Source organism: Rhinolophus sinicus, linkage group LG17 (assembly GCF_036562045.2).
Source record: "Rhinolophus sinicus isolate RSC01 linkage group LG17, ASM3656204v1, whole genome shotgun sequence".
Classification (NCBI taxonomy): domain Eukaryota; kingdom Metazoa; phylum Chordata; class Mammalia; order Chiroptera; family Rhinolophidae; genus Rhinolophus; species Rhinolophus sinicus.
In genome coordinates, this window is record NC_133766.1 from 23229149 (window position 1) to 23251815 (window position 22667).

The 22667-nt window shown below is 53.7% G+C and overlaps 1 protein-coding gene across 27 annotated transcripts in view; it reads right to left on the reverse strand.

The window, feature by feature from the left end:
• The window catches only part of NFASC (neurofascin), a 177347-nt gene that overhangs the window by 25682 nt on the left and 128998 nt on the right, over positions 1-22667 (reverse strand). For 16 of the 27 annotated variants that reach the window (XR_012492907.1, XR_012492906.1, XR_012492909.1 and 13 more), the window contains 16 exons: positions 22095-22238; positions 21376-21487; positions 20866-21032; positions 20160-20307; positions 18793-18917; positions 17901-17945; positions 16582-16683; positions 16103-16300; positions 15300-15370; positions 14302-14524; positions 12102-12217; positions 10219-10423; positions 8936-9058; positions 7694-7867; positions 4906-4920; positions 274-495 (listed from right to left, as the gene is read on the reverse strand). Coding sequence is in view for 23 of the 27 variants with exons in the window: in XM_019711411.2 (XP_019566970.2) it covers positions 274-495; positions 4906-4920; positions 7694-7867; positions 8936-9058; positions 10219-10423; positions 12102-12217; positions 14302-14524; positions 15300-15370; positions 16103-16300; positions 16582-16683; positions 17901-17945; positions 18793-18917; positions 20160-20307; positions 20866-21032; positions 21376-21487; positions 22095-22238 (2190 nt within the window). In the remaining 4 variants the exon portion in view is untranslated. The remainder of the gene's footprint in view (positions 1-273; positions 496-4905; positions 4921-7693; positions 7868-8935; positions 9059-10218; positions 10424-12101; positions 12218-14301; positions 14525-15299; positions 15371-16102; positions 16301-16581; positions 16684-17900; positions 17946-18792; positions 18918-20159; positions 20308-20865; positions 21033-21375; positions 21488-22094; positions 22239-22667) is intronic. The other 11 variants (XM_019711423.2, XM_019711419.2, XM_019711413.2 and 8 more) reach the window with 7 other exon arrangements.

Below are 22667 nucleotides of genomic sequence, written 5' to 3' on the forward strand. Positions count from 1 at the left end.
ACGGCTTGGGTAGTCAGCGGCTGCCCACCTGGGGGTCCTGCTTGAGGAGCTGGTCCTCTGTTAAAGGACAGAGGTCTAAGGCTAGGACAAGCTGGATGGCGTGTGGAGAACCACAAGGAGTGGGGCTGGGGGTACTAGGCTACCAGACTGAGAATCCAGTCCTGTGTTTCCAAAGTGGAAACACAGGGAGGTGGCGGTCACCACCACCCCAGGCCCCTCCTGTCTGGGAAGCCTGCTGGTGGGGGGGTGGGGAGCATGGACAGTGGGCAGTACCAGATTCGTGTGTCTTAGTCCTGGTGGTGGGAGGACTCTCCATGGTGGTGGCGACAGTGGTTGTAGTAGTTGTCGCGACGGTGGTGGTGGCGATGGTGGTAGGTGCAACAGTTGGGATGATGGGGACTGTTGTGGCTTCGGTGGTGGCAGCAATGGCAGTAGCATCAGTACTGCTCACAGTGCCCGTCGCACCCACCGTAGTCGGGGGCAACGTGGGAGAAGCTGAGAGGGAAATGTAAAACAGCCGAGTCTGGTTGGTTTGGCTGTCCCCAGCCTGGACACGTGGCCCCGCGTGCAAAGCAGGCAGCCTGGTGACAAGATGGAGCTTAGCACTCAGCAGCCTCCCCAAGCAGGATGGACTGGGTCAGACGGATCACAGTGAGAGGACACAACCATGGGACAGGAAGAGAATGAAGCCCTGTGTGTGTTTCATTTTCTTCTCATGGTCTGTGTGGCTCAAAGCACCCAGCATGCGCCCAACCAAGGATGACAATGGGAAGCGACAGGGAATAAACTGCTCAGACCCCAGGGATGGCGACATGGGCTCCCAGGCCAAGTGCCACCCAGACAGAAGTCAAGCAGTTCCACTTGGGTCCAGCCCTGGAGCCCCACCTTGGAGGTAGGCAGGCGGCTGTGCCCCATCTTACAAGAGCGCTGGGAAGTCTGCCATTCCCAACCATTCACCCCCAAATTACCCTTTCTCACGTCTGCTTGAGTTCTAATGCTACCCAAACACAAGGACAGAAAGAGAACAATCCCCAATTTGGGGAGCCTGCAACATGGTGAGCCTGTCCTGCCTCCACGGCTGGTTCTCCCCTTGCCCCCGTCTCTCAGCTCTTGTGCCCGCTGCTTCCTCTCCTCCCTTCTCTTCTGCGCAGTGATGGTTCTTCCTGAAATTGCCCCAATCCACCCTGGGTTACAGTAACTGCCTTTCTCTTGGGGTCCAGGCACTCCAAGCCCATTCCCTTTGCATTAGCTTGGGGGGAAAGGACACTAATGGAATCACGACGTGGCCTAGGCACCTTCCCGGCCCACAGTAGACGTAGGAATCCCAGGACGAGAGTGAAGCACATGCGCAGCTTTTTAAATTTTTTTTGCATAAATCTTCAGAGGGATTCAAATCTGTGCTAACTCTTACATCCTCATCTTCCATCCAAAGCCAGCCTTCCATGTAGGTCAGCCCTTAGTCTATGTATGTGATGACGTTTCCATAAGCTCTCTTTCCTTCTATGAAGGGTCATGGAAGCTAACAAAGAGCTGCCGTATTCCTCTTTAGTTCTAAAGCTCCTAAAGTTTGAGGGTATAGAAGAATGATGGGGCAAATCAGAGAGACAGCCGCATCTCCTCCTTGTGCTCTATCTCCTGTGATCTGATCACGGTCTACTTGTTAATGTTAATGCTAATGGGGCAGTAGGTAGGAATGTTAAAACCTAAGTGGGTAACTCTAACTCCCAAGGAATAGTGCCATCCCAGAAGTTCAAGAAAAAAATATCCCCATCCACCAGAAGGGGGCCAGGGTAGGAAGGGAGCCAGAGAGAAAAGTGCCAGAGAGTTTTTCTAAGGGGACAATTAAGAGATCCCGAGCCTTCTCAATAAGAGTTTGACCAACAAAAGCCCTTCATTCTCCTCTGCCTCCAATATTCCAAGTCCCCCACAGAGGAGGGACTGTTCCTGGGATCCCTGCTGCATCTCTAGTTGTAAGATCAGAGGCATTATTGGGCCCGAGGGTGCTAACCACAGAAGTCACACCGGCAGCTGACTCTGCCCCACACATTCCAGAGATTCCTGGGCAAGGTCAAAGCAGACAGTGCTGTATTCCCCAGGCAGCACTCAACTCACAGACATCAGGAAGATGTAGGGGTATATGTGGCAGGGACAGTCTCTCTCTCATAGTCATTACTCAAGGATGTATTCAGTCCAAGGTGGCCCCAGGCCTGGAAGGCTCAGTGCTATAAAAGCTCAGCACAGGGAATTCATCTATCCCACCCACCTACCAAGACACACAGATACACACATGGAAAACCTTGAGAGACCCACCAGGCAAAGGTCAGCTCTCTCCCAGGCCATGACCATGGCAGCAACTGGGATCATGACACACATGGGCCATGGACACAACTGCTGTGTGCTGCTGGACCGAACCTTGAGAGGCTATTTTGTCCATGGGTTGTGGCTGGGGCAGCGTTAGGGTAGAGGACAGAAGGGGAATAAGGCCCGGAAGTAGGGCTTATAGACAGAGTGGCCCGCAGGCTGGACAGACACGTTGCTAGGATATCACCCCCAGCCACAACAGGAACTAAATGCTGGAGAACCACTGAAGGCAGCGACTACCTAACACGTAGCTTAATGCACACTGGAAGGCACCTTGGCCACAGCCAAACGTTTTCCACCAGTTTCAGGACCACCACCGAGGAGATGGAGAAAACTGAGAAGAGCTGACAGACACATCTCTTATTCATCTTTCTGAGCCCAGAACCTGCCACGGAGCTGCCTACCAAACATTTACAGATCTGAGCTGAGTCAAAGATGGGGATAGCAGTTTCCAGACATTTCCAGGTGGAAGGTTCAGTCCAAAAATGCCCACACGGTGCACGGACCACCCTGGCCAAATCACAGATGGCCAGGACAGATGGGCAGCAGTCCTAAGAGACACCATGTATGGGTGCACGACAGGGATCATTTTCACGAGGTGACATACAAACAGATTGGTTTGGGGGAAAAACGTCCAGGTTTGGGGAGGATGAGAGGGAAGGAAGCCGTGGGTCGGATGCCAGGTCCACAGCAAAAATGTAGAAGCTGGGCTCCATCGCCTGCCACCTGCAGGTTGTACAGGAGGTTCTTATGCATTTAACTCTGAGAACAGCTGATGTTCTCAGCACATCTCATTATGAAGAAGTGCCACGTGCCTCTAGTACCACATCCCGTGGACGCGAGTCCAGGAAACACATTTGACTGACGGACAGAGGCCCTGTGCTCGTTCTGCACACCACGATGAGCTTGGATCTTTTCTAGGCGGGAAGCACCAAGTGGGGCATTTGGAATTACATGCATCTCCCTTACATCTGCCACTCGTGAGGGGTAGCGCACACTGGCAGGGATGCCCACTGAGCAAGGCAGGCTCCCTGCCACCAGAACCAGCTGCCCTGGGTCCCGAGGTGCCAGAATGGGGGAGGCAGACTGGGAGCTGCTTGACAGTGAGTTTCTAGCTGACTCCCCTGGTGCCCTGTCTGTGTCTCCCGTTCCACCTTCACTAAGCCTGCTGAGGCTCCCCTTAGCACCTCCTGTAAGTTCCAGAAGAGACCCTTCTTTAAACTTGAATCAGGAAGTCGGGGCAACAACCCCCGGAGTGCCAGGATGGCTTTCTCCCCCGTCCCCGGGCCCAGGACGATCTACCTCATATCCCAGCAGAGATGTTCAGACCCTGTGGTGCGGCACTGGGCCCCCATCAGCCTGGGTTACTGAGGGATGGGGGGTGGAGACAACTCAGGGAGGGGAGGAGAACGACAGATTTGGCTGACGAAACAAACACAATTTGAAGGAAGCAGAGTGTGCAACAGAAATATAATCAACCTAAAATGGGGTGGGGGGTAAATGAGCGAAGGTGAGCCGGAAGTCAAATCAGGCAAGGTGGCATCCTCTTCATAAGCCAACCCTCAGATTCCTCATCTGGTTCTCGGTTCTTCCCCACTGTCTAGAGCCCAAGGAGGCTCTGGGGCACCCTGCCCATAGCCTTTGCTCTGCCAGCGGAAGGAACCCTGGGGTCCCCTGTCTAGTTTGTCTGGCTTGAGGACAGGCCTTCTGTGGTGAAACGCCCTCTGATGCTCCTCCAGTGCACACGAGGACTGGAGAGGAGGGACTTGGTTAGCAGCTGGTCCTCTGAGCTGGGACCTGCCTGCCCAACTCTTCACTTCTGTGTATCAACCTCCCAGGCCCCGAGACCAGAAACTGTTCTTAACACTAAGGACAGAATCTGAGTCGCTAAAGGGGGGACAGTCAGCCCATGGCACCCACTGAGGCTCCAGGTCCTGGAGTATCTGACCCTACCCAAGGACATGCTCACTCATTCTCACTGACCAGAACCCATGGTAGATGGCAGAGCTGGTGTCGGGCCCCCATGCAGCATGCAAGGCCAGCATGCATAGCGTGCTCACCAACAGGTCACCCTTTCAGGGGATGGCAGCCTGCCCAGGAGGCAGGAGCCAGCTGTGCCCACTCACGGTACAGCATGCTTTCTCGGGGCCCAGCTGGTCACCCAAAGGCTATAGATCCCGTCTCTGTGCTCTGAGATGTCAAGCAAGCCTAGGCAAGGGCCCAGGTGGTTCAAGGAAGTAATCAGTTAGCTTCAGAGAAAGCTGCAGCTCCACAGAACAGGTCTGGAGCCCATGTGTGTGGGGACCCTTCTAAGCCATTCTCCTTCTCAGATGAGGGCAAACAGTAAGTGAAGGGAGAAGAATGTGTTTGATTCTGGTCCCATCCTCTGCACACATCTTCCTTGACAGCCTGGGGTCCCAACCACTGAAAGCGTGAGTCTGGAGCATGCTTTCATCCCGAGCCTGCCCCTCCTTCTCCGCCGTGGTTGGGCTCCACCTGCATCATCCCACGCCCTGCCCATTACCTCCGCTGCTGGTACGGTACCTGCGGTTGGAGTAGCTTCAGAACACAGCGCCCAAGATGGCCAGAGAGAGGGAGAAAGGATGACAAAGGGAAGAGAAAACAGAACACAGGTGAAACCACAGGACAAGTAAGCAGAGAAGGTTCTGGCTCAAACCTGACCCAGACGGTGAGGCCAGGTGCTTGTCACTGCCCTGCGGATGCCAGCTGGTGTTCGGGGCTCATGATCAATTCCACGGGGGTTTGATTTGTTTCTACAGAAAACCTTCCACATGGGTCTTAGAGACCTTTCAAACACACTCTGATTCTATCTCTACTCAAGGCCTAACGTCTGAGGTGGCAGCAGACACAGTCCACCGAGAAGCGTATGTTCCTGGGTCTTTCCTCCGAGAGCATGTCCTGCCCTGGCTGGGCTGACCTTTATGAAGCAGGCTGGGTGACCCTCCATTATGCCAGGAATTGAGGGCATAAGCTGTGTGTAGTGTAGAAGGACACCAACCCCAGTCAAAAGAATGACTGTATCTTTGGGGGAAGATGTTGGATAGCGCTGGGGTGGATGAGAGCGATGAGAGCATATCTAGCTAAACCCTCCCCACGCTAGCTCAGCCTTGGAAGGCCCGGGAGCTGTGACAGACAAGCCCTGTCCTGTTCTGCTGCCACAGTTCTTTCCCACCAGTTGTATTTTATAATATAAGAAACCCAACTGTGGGGGCGGCCAGATGGCTCAGTTGGCTAGAGCGTGAGCTCTGAACAATAGGGTTGCCGGTTCGATTCCCACATGGGCCAGTGGGCTGCGCTCTCCACAACTAGACTGAAGACAACGAGCTGCCGCTGAGCGGCGGCCGGAAGGCTCGGTTGGTTGAAGTGTGACTTCTCAACAAGTTTGCCAGTTTAATTCCCACGTGGGATGGTGGGCTGCACCCCCTGCAACTAAAGATTGAAAAACGGCAACTGGACTTGGAGCTGAGCTGCGCCCTCCACTAGATTGAAGGACAACGACTTGGAGCTGATGGGCCCTGGAGAAACACACTGCTCCCCAATATTCCCCAATAAAATTTATTAAAACAAAACGAAACAAAACAAAAAAACCCAACTGTGGACTGAGCCCTAAAAGGAATTCCTGAATTTGCTGCAAACCCCTAAGTTGAGAAGAAAGTCTTTGTCCTCCTGCCGCCCGGGGCTGCAGAACTTCCCCTGTGGTGGTCATTAGGGCTGGACAATGGGGCTTTGTTTATCTGATGTTCTCCACTGGGGTGGGAAAAGAGGTTCTCTTTATGTATCTTCTGATGGAGCTAAGTAATCAAGAAAGTGCATCATGCCCGGTCTTGTAGGCCCTTGGTAATAGGCATATATATCAGGCACTTACCCAAAGGCCCCCAGCCCTAATAAACCACCCAACGGATTGGGAAGGGCAAACTAGGAGGAAAGCTTATTGTGCGGCGCACTCCTGGTTTACACGACTAGAGATGGCGGCGGAAAGGACTGTCAGCCTTTCTCCAGTTTCTGTCGGGCCCCTCTCCCCCTTGCCTCAGTGCTGGTGTGTGGGCCAAGGAGGTGGGGGTTGGGGAGGGATGCAGGGCTGCCTACGGGGTAAGGCCGCAGAGGCAGCAGGGCCTGGCAGCCCAGGGAAGGGAGCACTGCTGCTGCTGCCTTGGGTTGGGGGTAAGAGTGCTCAGCAGTTCTGACCCAGGCCAGGGTCAGGCCGCTGAACCTCAGCCTTCTGGGGAAAGCACTCCACACAGTGCCCTGCTGTCAGCTTCAAGGAGCCCTACTTACATCACCTCTTCTTTGAAGACTCCCCTTGCAGAATCACTCCCCTCCTCTGCACAACCACTGCACCTTCCTCATCTAAACAGTCCTCATCTAGTTAAATTGCAGCTAGATATCCCTTTCTAGACTGTGTGAGCTTATTACCTGTTTCCCTTGTCTTTTGGCAGTGTCTGGCACCTTCCATTGTGGGTGCTCAAGAAACGGTCGTTGAATAGCCCACTGTACCTCTGGCGAGGAGCAGGGTCTCTCCCCTTTCACAGGGGAGCTGCCCAAACAACGCTTCTATAGTCTTGAACCCGAGGTTTCTGGAAGCCAGAATGCAGGTGGGCCTGGTGCCCTCTAGTGGAGTTCTCATGCAGGTGCAGCTCCTGCGGGGAGTACTACGCTGCTGGCAGATTCCAGGACCCAGAAAATGAATCCATTTGGTCTTTGTGAAGCTGGTTTGGCAAATGGCTATTTCCCAACTCCCCTTCCTCTCAACAAGCCGACAACTCACCTAATTCAGGCTGCAAGGAGGGGCTACGTCTACTCATGATCCGGGCAAGTGGCTTCAATTAAGGCTGTTTCCCCTCCTTCCTTGACCCCACGTGCAGGGAGGGGGTATCCCCAGGGCCCTCACGGGGCACTTTCAATATTCCTGCTCCCGCAGTGGGTGAGCACTTTCACTGTTCTTTGGAGCTCGTTAGCATGTTTACGTACCACATGCTTTCCCTCATCTCAGCTCCACTCTGGACTCATGCTCTCTTTCTTATTCCCCCACCAGAAGGAAGGATGACAGACGTTAAGCAGCGGAGCAAGTCAAGTCAAAGTGGGGACCCAGATCTGATGGCAACAGTCTAAGGAGAACTGGGTTTTCCAGGTACATCACCAGCACCTACCCGTCCGCGTGCAAGAAGGGTTCTCTGCTTCCAGGGCTGCAGGACCTGCAGCCTCCGTTCCTCTCCGTGCCGGGAGGCTGGGCAGCCAGAGGCCAGCTCAGTGTTTCCCTGGACATCTGAATTAGCTGGGACCGTCACCCCTGAGGCTGCTGCAATGCACCTACCTTCATTAGGGGGTGCTGGCGACTCCTCCGTGACAGCTTCCCCAGAGCCCACCTGCGTCCTGGCGCTCAGGGTGAAGCGGTAGCGTGACACAGGATCTGCTCTTTGCACCGTGAACTTGGTCTGATTGGGAGAGAAGTTCTCCACTATCTGCTTTCCTACTTTGGTTCCATTAACTGGGGAGAGATAGGTAAGTGGAAATGAACTTTAGCAACGTTACCATGACGGGTTATATAATCTGCAGCGGAAAGAGCAAGCCTTCTCGACTGCTGGAAAGGGATACAGTGGAACCTGTCCCATGTACTTGAAGACTTCGGGGATGGGAGACTTGGCTTAAAGGTGGAGTGGTCGGCAAGAACTCCTTCCAGGCTTTATGATGACACATCAGGTCAATACTGTCTCACTGATACTGTTATCTTTAGCTCACTGCGAAGTTATGAAGCTAATTTTGAAAGACTCAATTTATAATCCCCAAGCCTTTTCAACAAGGACAAAACTTTTGAGTTCCTTTCTTCCTTTCAAACAGAACTAGGGCAAACCCACTCAAGGTTTTGATGGTTAATGCCTCCTTTGGAAAAGGCCTATTCAATGTACTTCAAAGGGGGAAGGTCAGCTCCAGAGATCAAGATGGCACAGCATACAAGCACACAGTTGGTATTAAAATTGTTAACACGATGCCCAGCCCCTTGAGCTTCCCAATGAAGTACAACATCACCTACTTTAGAAGGCTTGTTTGTCAAATGTAATGACACACCTGTCCCTGCATGGTGACGCTGAGCTCCTAAGGTGAGGTCCCAGGCTCCTGATTGCGTCACTCCAAGTTCTTGGCAGCTCTACATACAGCTAGCTGCCTTACCACAATGACACCTTGTTGTCCCCGAGTGGATTCCTGTGCAGGTACTGTCTATCTCATCTGATGGATGTTCTGTCAGGTAAGGAACTCTCTCTCCTAGACTTGTAGGTGTTGGAGACTATAAGATCCCTGAGGGCGGGTGCGAAATTCCTTCTTAGGCCAGGAGTTCCCTTTGTCTCACCCTGCCAACCAGAAGCTCCCTGCAGGAGGAGCTGTGTCAGGAGGGCAGGGACTGGGTCTCACAATCCTGTGGGGAACCTTTCCCTTCGCCCCTCCATCCCTCACAATACCCTCTGCACCACAGGCTCTCTACCTTGGTTCCTTAGGAAAGGCGGTGAGAATGGGCTTTCTGATGCCCAGATTATCTAAGAGAAAGTAGGGCGGAACGTACAGGCCACGTATCTGAGAGAATATCCGATCAGGATCCCATTCGGGTGCTCCGGGTGGTCCCATTCCAGGTTGATTATGTCCAGGTTGGGCTGCCGGACTCGGAAACGCCTGGGGGCGCTGGGTACTTGGGGAAGGAGGAGAGAGTGGGGCGAGGAGGAGGAGAGGAGGGGAGTGGGCGGGATGAGGAAAACACAAAAAACAAAGCACAAGTATGAAGGCATTGACCTCAGGCAGTCACCATGCTGGACTGCTGCTAAGCCAGAGCCCATCACCCATCCTGGATGGCGTTTCCCCCAGTTCAGGACAAGATTGGCTCAGGGTGTTGAATGGAAGAAATAAATCAAGTGTTCCTTTAGCAACTACCCTGGATTCGGCACGTTAGGCTCTGACCCTGCAAAGACACCTCCATGTGGGGCAGAGCCAGTCCCAGGCAGGGAACCAACTGTTTCCTACAGAGGCTGCAGCTCCCGAGCCTCAGACAAGGATTCTCACCCTCAGGTCCAGGCAGCAGGCCCAGGCCTCTGAGCTGAGGGTGCTGGGTTCAGGGGGAGGAGAAAGAAAGCCAAGATGGAGCACGCGCACAGGGCATGAGGAGCGGGAGCGCTGGGGAGAGGCTGATGACGAAAACCAAGACAAAGGGCAGGGAAAGACGGGAATAAAGAAAACAAGAGGAAGAACAGAGGAGAGGAGAGGAGAGAGGAGGAAGAAGAAAAATGGGGAAAATAACAGTTAAGAAGGGAGGGAGGAGAAACAGAAGTGGGCAAAGCAAGTGCCAAGCTGTCTAAGAGAGAACAGGAGATGAACTGGGACTTGGCCGGAGTCTGCCTCCCAGGACCAGGGCCTGTGAACATGCAGAAGGCAGGTGTCCGTCTGCACAGCCACTGTGCCCACGGCCGGCAAGTTCAGCGAAAGCTTCTTGACTGCAGTGGTGAGAGCTCTGTAGGTCCTTGGTGCTGGTAAACAGACTAGATTCCTCTAGGTGGTCAAGGTGACTGTGCTTCAGCCTCAGGAGGCTCCCGCAGTGCCCTGGGGGTCAGCCTGCATACAATGCCATCGACCACTCAGGACTTCTAGTGACGTACAGTCTCCTGTGAGGGCAGGCCACCCAGGTGACAGAGTGCTCTGTGGGAATGGTGGGAGCTGCTCAGCTCACAGGTCATCAATTCGAGGTGATGCAGAGGTCATCGTGTGCAGTCCATGCCAAGCCACACTGGAGCTGCTCCAGGCCCACCTGGATGCCTACCCTGGTCCTGCCCACCCTGAAGAGCTGCAGGTCAGACCTACCTCCTTCTGGGGTGGTGAACTCCTTGGTCTCACTGCGAGGCCCATCGCCTCTCCCATTGACCACAACCATCTCCAGTTTGTAGTTACTGTAGGGAAAGAGGCGGGACACCACGCCCCGGAGGCGGTCACCAGGGAAGCTGGCTTGCTGTCTCTTCTGAGACACCCACAGGTTCTTCAGTAAACTGCTCTCCCTCCAGTAGTAGGCCTTCAGGACAGAGGCAGGCGGTGAGGGGACGGTCAGGCACGGCCGGGTTAGTTGTTAGTGGTGGTGGTAGTGACCAGTCTTCCCTTTGCTTGCCACATGCTCCAGATCCCAAATGAACTCATCAGTCCCACGCAAGGCTGGGGGAGTGTCCGTACAGCCTCATTCATCAGCCACTAGTGAGTATGAGCCGATGTCAAACAAGGAATAGGGTTTTAGGCTTCAATCATTTTCTGAGCCGTGTCACCTCTGTCGAGAACAGGCCAGCTGGCCAGACTGACAGCTGAGCTGCTCCGTCATGAACCTGATTTCCATGCTGGGAAACAGGCTGCTCAGGGAGTCTGGGCCAAGACCACAAATATGAGCCAAGGGTCCAGGCATGGAAAGCTCTGTCCTATGCTCAAAGACCCTACCCCCTTGAGTTAGATTAGTATAGTTTAAGACAGGAGTTGGCGGCAGACAGGAGTTGACAAGTAGAGGGTTACCCCCAGAAGTCTGAATATGAGAAAGGGTTGATATAATCCTTTGAAGTCAAATGGTTTCTTTTAATATTGTTTGAAGACCTTTAGAATGGGACACATACATGCCCAAGTCACTGAGATGGTGGCAAGAGCTTGGCTGGATCGGATGGCCTATGGGAGGTGGTAGTGTCACAGGCGCAGTTGAGAGAGTTTGTGACACAAGGTGTGATTAGCAGTGGGTAAGAAGCTCCAGGTAAGGCTGCCACACCCGCATCACCCAGACCTCAAATGACAAAGTGAGAGGACGTCCAGACTTCAGAGGAGGACCCATGGGACCTTTTAGCCAGAAATGTCTCCAGGTAAGTAGGTTAAGGGTGCAAGCCAAGTATTAGAGAAGAGCTCATTCAAGTGTACACAGCGTCCTGCCTGCCGCCCCCACTTACCAAATCCATTTTCCAAGAAGAGACTGACCCCCTTCATTCTGCCCCTCATTATTGATCAGCCAACTCTCGGGGCCTCTGGGCTTGCAGAACCTGTGTTATCCAATGGCTAGAGCCTCCCTCACTTCCGAGGCAACTTTTAAACAGAGCTACTCATAGGGAGAGCCTTGCATACCCTGGGTTTTCTCTGCCCTTCCCCTCCTCTGCTCACCCTTTCAGAGGAGAGCAAACTGAGTAGAAACCGCACACAGGCAGAAGACCAAGAGAAGCTGAGGCCTGGACAATCCACCTGCTGGATAACCCACAGCTGGCGGTGACAACAGGGAAGGCCTCTGTACCCTTTTAGTGGCCCCACCTTTTAGTTGGGGCTTCACAAAATAAGACTGGGTGAGGCAAGCAGCCCAGCGGGGGCCAGTAGGAGCTCAGCGGTGCGGCTACAGAGCTTCTGAAGATGCGCATGTATCCACCACTCACACACGCATTGTACGCATGGTGTGCTCTGCAACGTCCACCCAAACCCACCCCACCCTCATGGTTTTCTGCCAAGCAGCATCTCTCAGCGCCTCTGCCGCGGAACACAGCTGGGTGTGTGTGGCTGAGTGTATATGTTTTGAATATAATTCTGAGCAGCCAAACCTAGACATCAGCTTCTTGAATGAATTCTGGAATTCGACAGCTACCCCTAAGGCCCCTTCCACACATCTTAGGCCTGCCTTTGCTGCCGCCTTGCCCTGGTTAGTGAGCTGGGTGGTTAGGCGGGGCTGGGAGCTGGTTTCTCACTCGGTACTCTCTGAGTTGGCCCTGGACCGTGTCGGAGTAGACGCGGTTCCACTGAAGGCTGATGGCTGTGCTGTTCAGGACTCGGATTTTAACGTCAGTGGGTGCAGCCCTGGGATCTGCAACGTGTTGGGACAGAGAGCGGGTTATGTCAGGAGGGCCGGGCCCCGACCCCAGGTTCCCCACAGCTTGTTCTCTGCTGCCCGTGTCTCCCCCCCACTCGGGACCCTGGACACTCCGTGAGGGCAGGGGCTATGTCTCCTCCATCAGACTGTGCTTGGAGTGGTGTGGGAAGGTGCAGGACCATAGGGTGGCACTCCAGGCGGGAGGGCTCTTATACGCATTTATAAGGCAATAATTTGCTACCCTCATGAGCAGGGCAGTCTGTTTACGCCTCTACTCCACGCTCCACCCTTCCCTACCCGGCTTCATGTCCCGGGAGGCTGCCCTTTCTGGACTGTAGCAGCTGGGCTCCCTTTTTTTCAGGTTTCCGGGTAGATTTGCCCAGTAGGAGGCACCAACAGGAGATCCTTGGGCAGGAGTAGAGAGAGTGGGTATCTATTCCCACTCAATAGAATAGGTGGGTATCTATTCCTCAGCTGCCTCTTTGTGGGGCTGAGGGTTAACAAAATTGCATTCTTCTACTCAAGGCCATGGCTCCTGTAGGTGGCCCTCACTGGCTGTGGTGACTCACCTGTCCCCTGCCCCTCTAAGGCTAGAGTGATATAATGGTGTCCTGCTGTGGCTAGCCTCCTGGTCATTTACCCTATCTTGCTGTTTTCTCTCCGTCCTCACATTAGTAACAGTCTCCTTTGAGTGGCTTTTGTTTCCTGTCGATACCCTATAGCAAACATTACCCACAGACTGCAGATGCCCTCTGCATGACTACCTGGAAAGGGAGGGCCATTCCCTCCCCCTTAACAGATTCTTATACCCATTTTCCCCACTCTGCTGCAGAAGCAGTTCTGCCCCATCCCCTCCGCTCCATCAGAGCACAGGGTAGACAGATGCAATAGGAACTGGGGGCAGTTGTGAAGTTCATGACCAGACGCTGCCCATTCCACACTTACCATCCAGTAGCTCCCACTGGTCTGCTGTCCAGAGGTGTCTGCCACCATGCAGGTGAGGAGTGAGATGGACAGAATGACCCCCTGTGCTGATCTCCCAAGTAGGTCCAAGCCATAATCACTCCAGGAAAGTAGGGCACAGGGCCCAACCCTCACTTCTTCCCACCTCCCCTTTGTGAACACTACTGGCCTCGTCTTGACCCCAGCATTGCCCCTGTGACTCTCCGCCTCCCCCTTCTTTTTGGTCACCCTGTGATCTCTTCTTAGATCAGACCCAGACCCACTGGGGTTCGGATCACCCTGACCAGGACAGGCTCCACCGACCTTCCTTCTTGCTCAGCAGCATACTGGATTATGTGCTGGGGACAAAAAGGGCACCACATCTGGGAAGCCAGGCATGTATTTCCACACATATGTCTAAAACCTTGTTGATTCACCCAGCGCAAGCCTCCAAAGAACTTCTCTTTTTATGTTCAGTGCCAAGGGCAAGAGCATCACTGGGAATGCTGGCAGGTGGCTGGTCTGGGCGCTTCCAGTCTGGGGCTCTGCAGACCTTCTCATTCCAAAGGCTTCCCCTGGGGAGCCTGGGGGGGAGTCTGGCCTGTGGCCCTGCTTCCTGTAGAGGAGTCTAATTATGGCTCTTTGGGATGGATAGTCCCGAGTCTTTCTTGGTGCTAGCAAGGACTGGCAATAAGGTCGATCAAAAGGCCTGGGTTCTACTAGGTTGATGCAAAAGTAATTGTGGTTTGTGCAGTTATTTTTAACCTTTTAAACCGCAATTCCTTTTGCACCTACCTAATATTTTCTAGCCTGACATTTGCTCTTGAGTAACACTGGCAAGGGTTTTCCTTGCAGGGTCTCAGTTTTCACATCCATAAAAGGGGAGCATTGGACAAGGTGATGATGTTCAGGGATTCTAACTTGTGTTCAGAGGTTAATATTTCTGCTCCTGACAGTACCAGGAGCCTGTCATTATCTGGTTCACTGCATGGGGTTTCTCTTTCCTGGCAAGTGGCTGTTCTGCCAGGATGTTCTTGGAAGTCCCACGACCCACCCCAGGGTTCCTGGTCTGTGAGTGTGGTCTTATGCAGCCCTGCCAGGAGGGTTCTGGGTGGGGGACAGGAGAAGGTACTCACAATCTTCTCCAGAGTAACCGATGATAGTGTCTGGCTCAGGGCCCTTCCCAAAGTCATTTTCGGCCTGGACTCGGATCTCATAGGGCACATAGACAGGAGTCTGCCCCACGACATAGCGGGAGCCCCACACTGTGACATTGTTCCAGGTCTCTCGAGTCTCTCTCCGCCGCCACTTGACGATGTATCGCAGGTTGGGGCCAAAGGCGGAGGTGGCATTCATGGGCTGTGCAGGGAGAGACAGAGGGCAGGCGTGGAGGGGACAGGAGGGGAGCCCAGACCCACCCGTAGCTCGCACTCTATCTACTCCGGGCACCCCTCCCCAGTCTGCCCAACACTGGACAGCCCGCCTCCCCTGCTGGGTCCTCCAAGAGTCCAGAGCTCTGTGAACCCAGCAGCACACAGATTTTCTGGGACAAAGGCGTCACCCAAGACCTAGTCACTGTGACTCCCACATTTACAAGTGCATAGGGAGTGAAAGCTTTATTTTCGACAGGACTCTTTCCCATGACAGCAACCAGAAAATATGGACGATAATATAATATTCTCCAAAGTTGGAAAGACATGAGTTCTGCTTTAGCCACTGTGTGCCTCCTGCCAATGAACTCAAAATTCCAGAACCGACTTTAGTTCTATCAAATCCACGCGTGTCTCCTCACTCCCAACAATCTCCAGTGAATGAACCCCGAACACAAAAGCAAGGACTGGTGTTTATGAGAAACTGTTCCCCAAGTCTAACCTCAATCCCTCCTTCTTCTAAAGAACTGCTTTATTTTGCTGGTTCCGTGATTTTGCCAGACGGCCAGTCTGTGTTCTTCAGTCACCTCTGCCCTCTCTCCTGTCTTAAGTCTTGCTGTTTGGTTTCTGGATGCCCAGCACAGACGAGTGGCCACCAAACCAGCCTGACAGTCTGAGCCCCTCTGCGGCCTTGGTGGGTAGAGGGCAAGGGCTCCCAGGGGCACACTGCCGCCCCTCAAGGCGTGGCTGGGAGGGACTCTTACCGTCCACGTGATCTCCATGTTGTTCTTTCTGGTCCCCTCTCCCTTCACGTCGCTGGGATTGGACTCAGGGGCTAGAACCCAATGTGACACAAAGTTGAAGTCCAATTTATGCCTGACCAGGGCGCGGTGAGCAACCTCTGTCCCGTCCCCTCCAACCGGTCCCTTCTATGCTTTTCCTCAGCATCTCTGTCCATGAACTCGCTCTGCTGTTTCTCATGTGTGTGACATGCCTTCCTAGCTAAGATTTAAACACCCCTGAAAGCAGAGCTAATTTCTTTTGAATTTTAATCCCTTACCAGACAGGATTTATCATGAGGCTTTCCACACTTTAGATGGTCATACAGCCAACTCAACTTCATGAATGAGCCACTAAATACATTTAATACCAGGCTGATTTATCCCGAGCATTCAACATTTTGGAGGATGCAACAAGCTGGTGTAATTTTAGAAATCTAAATACTACCCAGGAAAAGAAATCTGATTACATATTTGTATTGTAAGTCTTTGCCACAGCTCTTCCCTTTAAAGCAGATCATTAAGAATTATTAATAATAGTAATGATAAAAATGACAGTTAACATACTGAGTGCTTACTATATGCCAGGCATCATGGTAAGTACCGGAATTGCATTTTCAAATGTAATCTTCACAAGAGCCCCTGCCGGAGGTGTTGTTATTCTGTGTTTCAGCCTTGGAGAGGTTAAGTAACTTGCCCAAATTCGTGTGGCTGGGGGCTGGGGGAACCCAGTTTGGATTCAGGGTGCCTGGTTCCAGTGCCGTCTCTGGTAGCCCTCCAGTACTCACGTGCCCCGCTGGTCCTGTAGCGCTCGGAGGGCAGGCTGGGGTGGCTACTGCCAACCTCATTGACGGCAATCACCCGGAACTGGTAGTTGACGTACGGGGACAGCTGGAGGACGGCTGAGTTGACACTGCCTGGGAACTTGGAATGGTCATGCCAGATGCCTGGCTGGAACTGGTCTTCTTCAAACTGGACAACATAGTCTGAGTGGGCAAGAAAGACAGGGCTGTTCTGGTTGCTGTTAGCAGACGTCTTCCTTACGAGCACTCGCTCATGGTTTCCACTAGTCTTCACAACCTCCCTCGGGTACACAAAGGCATGGGGAGAATTCCCTGAAAGGGAAACCAAGGCCTCCATGTGTTCTGCAAACAGCCCAGAGAACACATCAAGTGAGGCAGAAGTGGGACCAAAAGCCAGTGCAAGGCCTTGGGCCTCCAGGCTGTTACCCTCCCTTTCAGGACTGGAGTGCAAGCCCCTGGCTGACCTGTGATGGGGCTGTTGTTATCGTCCCCCGGGATCCAGGTCAGCCTCACACTCCTCTCGGCCAGGTCGGTGAGCTCCAGGTCCCGGGGTCGGTCTGGCCGTCCTGGCAGCAGAGGAAGAAGACACCACGCAGGACTCTCGAGTTAGAGCCAGCCCGTTCTCGTGCTGGCCCCAGCCCTGGACACTGTTCCATGGACAGGTCCCTGACGGGCTGAGGTCACCACAGCAGGTATCATCCCCAGCCTACCCTGCAGGGTCAGCACAGCACAGGGACAACCCTTCCCTCAGAGGTTCAAGGAAGAACAAAGAGGAGACCCCAATTCCACCATCCCCAAGACAGTATCAAAGGATTGAGGGCACAGAGAGAATTCGGATCGCCCCATCCCATTTCTGCAGGGAGTCTTAGAGCACAACCATATGGAAAATGCTGTTCACTAGATACACATTCATAACTCTTAGGAAAGCCCGTGAGAAAATGTGGGCTTTTGTTCTATTTTTTCAGGAGAATCAGCTTCTATACTGTGTGCCAAGGCTCTGAGGGCCAGGAGCCTAGGAGGGTGTTTGGAGTGCTGAGCAGGGCAGACAGGTTCAGGGAACGGGAGGGACAAAGGGGACAAGGCCAGGGAGGAGATGGGGACTTGGCTGAGAAGTGTCAGTGATGGACAGAAGGACAGAGGAGCCCCAGAAGGCTTCTTAACAGGGATGAGGGCAGCACCTTTTAGGGGCTCCAGTCTCACTGAATTTCCTTAGTGGGTGTCAGTGCCTGAGGATAAAGCCATCCCACCACCGGCTGGTGGGGGTAGGCATGATTTTTTCCCCTTCCTGGCTCCTTGAACCAGCTATTTCCACATTTTGGCTGGTTATTGGAAGGATCTGGAAGGTGAGTCACATAAGCCCGCTTGTGTGTGTGCAGATTGTACATAGGTGTATAGTAGCAGACGTGGAGAGGCTGCAGGAAACATGGGCCTATAGATAACTCACAGCAAGGGGCTCTCTCGTCTGCACCACCCACACTTCTGAGGCCAGGCTGCGGGAACGAACAGGCCACCCCCACGGGAGCAGTGAGGTGGCCAGAGGTAAGAGATGGGGGTGAAACGGCAGCCAAGGACCTCCAAGCTCAACCTGCAAAAGCAGCAGGAAGCCCTAAGCAGGGCTGTGATGCTCAGGACGTGGGCATGTGAAGGAGCTGACCTGGCAGGAAGTGGGGAGCGCCACCCACGCCCACACACAGCACGTCGTCTGGCAGTGCACTCCCCTCATAGACCCACCCTCCCCGAGCCTAGTGAGGGCTTGGCGAGGGTCCCGATTAGTGTGAATTACCTTTGGGCAGGGCAGCCAAACGGTTAGTTGGAGTGGTCTGATCAGCTGCAAAGGTAAGATGGGTTATCCAGGTTAGCAGGTTATCCAGGGTTAGAGGTGTTCTAGAGGGTAGGAATAGGCAGCCGAGGCTGGAAGAGCTGCCTCTGTGACATGTTCCTGGCACAGCTTTACCCTCCCTTCCAGGAAAAGGCCCCGCCCCTTAGAGAGGCCTTCCTGTGTTTCCTCTTTCCTGTCCCAGTACTACTATCATGCCTGGGCCTCCATCTATTGTGATGGTGCACCCCCACTGCAGAAGGGACAGAGCACACCACGAGTAACGGCAGTGAGGTGCCCAGACTGAGGACAGAGGTGATGAGGGACAACGGCGGATCTGCCTCCCCGGATGCGAGAGGCTACTTTCCCTGAGTTTGGGAGGGCTTAGTATTTACAGTCGGCCTCGATGAGATGGGATCATCTTGCTAAGTGTGTAGCATCCTGTGAAATCCCATCAAGAAGCAGGGGAGGGGAGTAAGGCTAACATAGGTACTGGAAGGATAAACAGGAAATTAAGTCTTGCTTCATCGATGTATCGTTTTAACGGACTTAGTGGTTTAGTTAGCTGTAAAGTTGGTAAAAATGACCACAACAAGAACCCCCGTCCACCTTCCCTCTCTCATTCAGCCGAGGATTTGGGGAGTTAATGATGCTACTCAGGAGTTAAATCATCCAGCACAGCTTGTTCTGAAAGGAGCAGCTTCCTGACCCTTAGGTCGAATGGCAGAGATGGCCACACCTGACCAGCCAGCTGACCACTGGCATTGCCCTCAGAACCATCCAGGGCCCACCGCTTCTCTGGCTGCAGAAAGGTGTGGGGACGGGAGGCGAGGGCAGTGCCACGGGCAGCAGCAGTTACCTAGCACAGTGAGTTGGGCCTTGGCCAGGTCCTGGTCCAGCTCGGTGCTAGCGAAGCACGTGTAACTACCCTGGTCCCGCTCAGCCACACCAAAGATGGTCAGGGAGTCATCTTCCTTCTTCATCCTGCAAAGACACCAGAGGAGTTGGGAGGAGGGCGAGTGGGGAGACAATAGGAGAGAGATGGGGGGAGCGCCAGGCAGAACTGCTGCTTTCTCCCTAGAGGAGGCTGGTGAGTCAAAAGGGGGAAGAAAGCCTCACAGGCTGGGCTGGGCAGCCACAGCCCCTCCTAGGGGACGTGAGGCTCCATCACGATGCCTTGGGAGAGTTAGGGTCTTCACCATCACCTTGAGCACTTATGGTGCTTGATGGAGGGGAAAGGAATGTGGGTGAGACTAACATGGCCCTGAGCCATGTTCACTGTCCCTAAATTCCACACTGTCTGGCTCTTCCTTGTGCTCTGCTCCCCTTCCAAATCAGCACAGACAGACCCACCCCCGGCCAAAGGCAGATGGGGATCCCTCCTCTTCCCGTACTTCAGCTCTGTCTTCAGCCCAGACCAGTCACTGCACCTGGTCTCAGGCCAGGTGACCAGCCTCCTCTGAATTGTTGTCCACAGAGGGAGGAGGGCACCAAAAAGCAGGCAGACTGTTAGCATCAAGTGAGTACCAGAAGGCCTTCATCTACTTGCAGGGTGCACCCCTGCAAAAAACTAGATGGTCTCTAGAAACAGCTGGTACCTATGGCCAACCTCAGAGGGAGGGAGGCTTGGAACTTGACTGCACATTAGAAACACTTGCAGGGACATGTAAACACTATCAGTGCCTGGGCCCTCCCCCACACCAATTAAATCTGAATCTGGGCTGAGGAAGGGGGATGGCGTAGATCTATTAAAAGCATCCCAAGTGAAATAAGGGCTGAGAACCACACTAACCACCACGGTCATAGTCGCTTCAGGCCAACACTGCCCTCTGCTGGACAACAAGGGCACTGCAGGCAGGGCTGAAGATGGGGAGGGGCTCCTGGCTGGGATGCAAAAGAGGATGAAGGGTGGGGGTCAAAATAAACTGAGGAGGAAAAAAAGGAGTGAGTGAGAGAAGTGAAGAGAGAAAGGCGTGGGGAAGAGAGGAGGGAGAGAAAAGAGGAGGGAGACGCAGAGAGCTGATGGGAGAGAGGGCGAAGGGCACACGGTGAGGGTCTCCCCTGAGGTAGGGGGCGTCACTGAGGCTGTCCCGCCCTCCTCAGCAGTTTCTCAGTGACACACAGGACACAGGTTCCCTATCCCTGGGATCTTCAATGTGTCACCAAGACCAGGGGAAAAGGAGGGCCCCAAGGTAGCCCCAGAAGAGAGAAGGTGGGAGCAGAGACCTGTTCCCGATGTAGAGGGGTTCGTCGTCCTTCAGCCAGGAGACCGTGAGTTTCAGGGAGGGGTCGTGCTTCACGCGACACTCCAGCTGCACTGTGGTGCCCCTCTTGGCGACCTGGTCCTCAGGCATCCGGTAGATCCTGGTGGGGTCTGTGGAGAAACCCGGGTGCTCGTCATGGCATCCGCGAACGGGGACACTCCGTGTGACACATGTGACCTCAGGGTTAGACAAAGGGAACAGTATTCCAGAGAAAGTATGCCAGAAGTAGTATTCAGTTGTATATGAATGGAGGGAGGCCTGGTGTGAGGGATCCCGAATAGTAAACAACCCCCAAATCCTTTCTATTAGGTTGGTACAAAAAAAAGCAGCTTAAAAGGTTAAAAATAATTGCAAAAACCGCAATTACTTTTGCACCAACCTAATAACTGGCTCAGGAAGATATGACGCAATTTCTGGGGTGGGGGCTTGTGTGGGTAGCGGTTTCCCTCTTAATGCCATTTGGATCAGGTTGATAATGACTCAGGGTTCCCAGCACCCAAGCCAACCAGAAGCCCTGCAAGGACACACAGACCCACAGGGAGGGTCCCATTAGGGATTAAACGTTAGGAATGGTGCACTTTCAAAGAGAGCAACGCACATGGATAACTTTGAGATAGCTTCCATTGCCCACCTCACCCTACCCTCCACCTACCAACCCTCTCCTTTACCTTTGACCTCCAGGCGGACCTGGTTTTCAGCTTTCCCTAGGATGTTGGTGGCAACACAGGTATAGATGCCTTGGTCCTCCTTGCGGATCATCTTGATTTCCAGGCTGCCGTTCTCATAGACATGGTAGTTGCCACCATCCAGATTGCTTCCTTGCCCATTCTTAAACCTCACAACAGAGCAGCAGAACACATAGCATACTGAGACAGGACTGGCCAAGGGAGCAGGGGTCACCACTCGAGAGGCTGTGTGGAGGGCGCCCCATCTTAGGGCTGTGAAGCCCTCATCCTTGGAGGACCTGCCTCCAACCAATGGGTGGCCCTGGCAAGTCTCTGCCCCTCTCTGGGCCTTGATTTCCTTCTCTGCACAATAAGGGGGTTCACCCAGCTGATATGCCAACTTTCTCCCAGCTTTGACCCTTTGAGGTTCCCAGGTCTTGCTGAATACTTATGGGAATGAGAACAGTGAGGCAGATGACCCCTGTGGGGGAGGCCTGGTCTCCTGGAACTTACCATCGGAGAGTGGGGATGGGGGACCCAAAGAAGGGGCAGTCCAGCCGTGTCCGGTTGTACAGGATCACCCGAATGAGCTGGTTCCGGGGTGACAGCATTCGAGGTGGTACATCTGCAATTCCCAGACAACCGATCTTGGATGGGGAATCTAACTCTTCCATTTCTTCCCCCTGCGTCTTATCTCCACATGCCTTCTGTGTACAGAAGCTTTCCAAGTGCCAACATACCTTCTCTTATCTACCTTCCTCCTTTAAGAAGCCTCTAAGGGTTAGGTGAGGAAGGAGGAAGCTTTTCCATCTGCCCTCAACAACCAATCCAGCTTCTGCAAAGGGTTTCCTCAAATTACCCAGCAGGCTCTGTATTGGCCCCTCCCACCACCCGCTCCCTGCTCCGGGAGTGCTGCAAACATCCTCAGAACCACTTCCCACTCTGCGACCCACTGAGAACCCAGGAAGTCAGTGTGGAAACACCCAGGTGGCGGGACAGGACCACTCTGTCTTATTAGGGGAAGAAGGGACCAAGACTGACTTCTAGTACAGAAGTCACTGTGTCTGCACAGCCAGCTCTGTGGGTTTTAAGTCCTCCCTCCTTCCCACAAATCTCATCTTCAGTCTCCATGCTTCCCCAGCCAGCCCGGCTGATCTCTGCAGAAGAAAGTTCGTCCATGATGTGACAGTCCCCAGGGAGGCAGCACTGCACGTTGCAGAGGGGACACTCACCCAGCACGCTGACAAAGGCGTTGGCCAGCAGGTAGCCATGCTCATTAGAGGTGTTGCACTGGTACACGGCCCTACTGCTGATCTGCGTGTCCCGGAAGATGATGGTGTCCCCGGCCACCTCACGGTTTGGGTTGGGTGGTGCCGCTACCGACAAGAAAGATGCTCCTCGTGAGAATCGGGGCAGGCAGGTGAAGGGCACTGGGGCTCTGCCCAGGGCTCCCTAGCAGGACTGGGTGGCCCTCAGACCAGGCTTCTGGCCCCACCACTGCTGGGCTGTGTGACGCTGGGCCCACCATCTAATCTACTGGCGGTTACTTCTCAGTCTGTCCAATGGGGATATGAATCCCTGCTCAACCTATGCAGTAGCTGGGCAGGTATGGCTGAGAGCATAAGCTGTGGCAACAGAGAGGGGAGTGAATACTAACCACATTCCTGCCAGCACCAGTTTCTTGTCTGTACAACAGGAATAACATGTCACTGTCTGGGGGCTTTTATGAGGATGACCTGAGCTGTTATGAATATGAAAGTCGTTAGCAGAGGGCCTGGCCCATACTGATTATTACTGTTGCTATT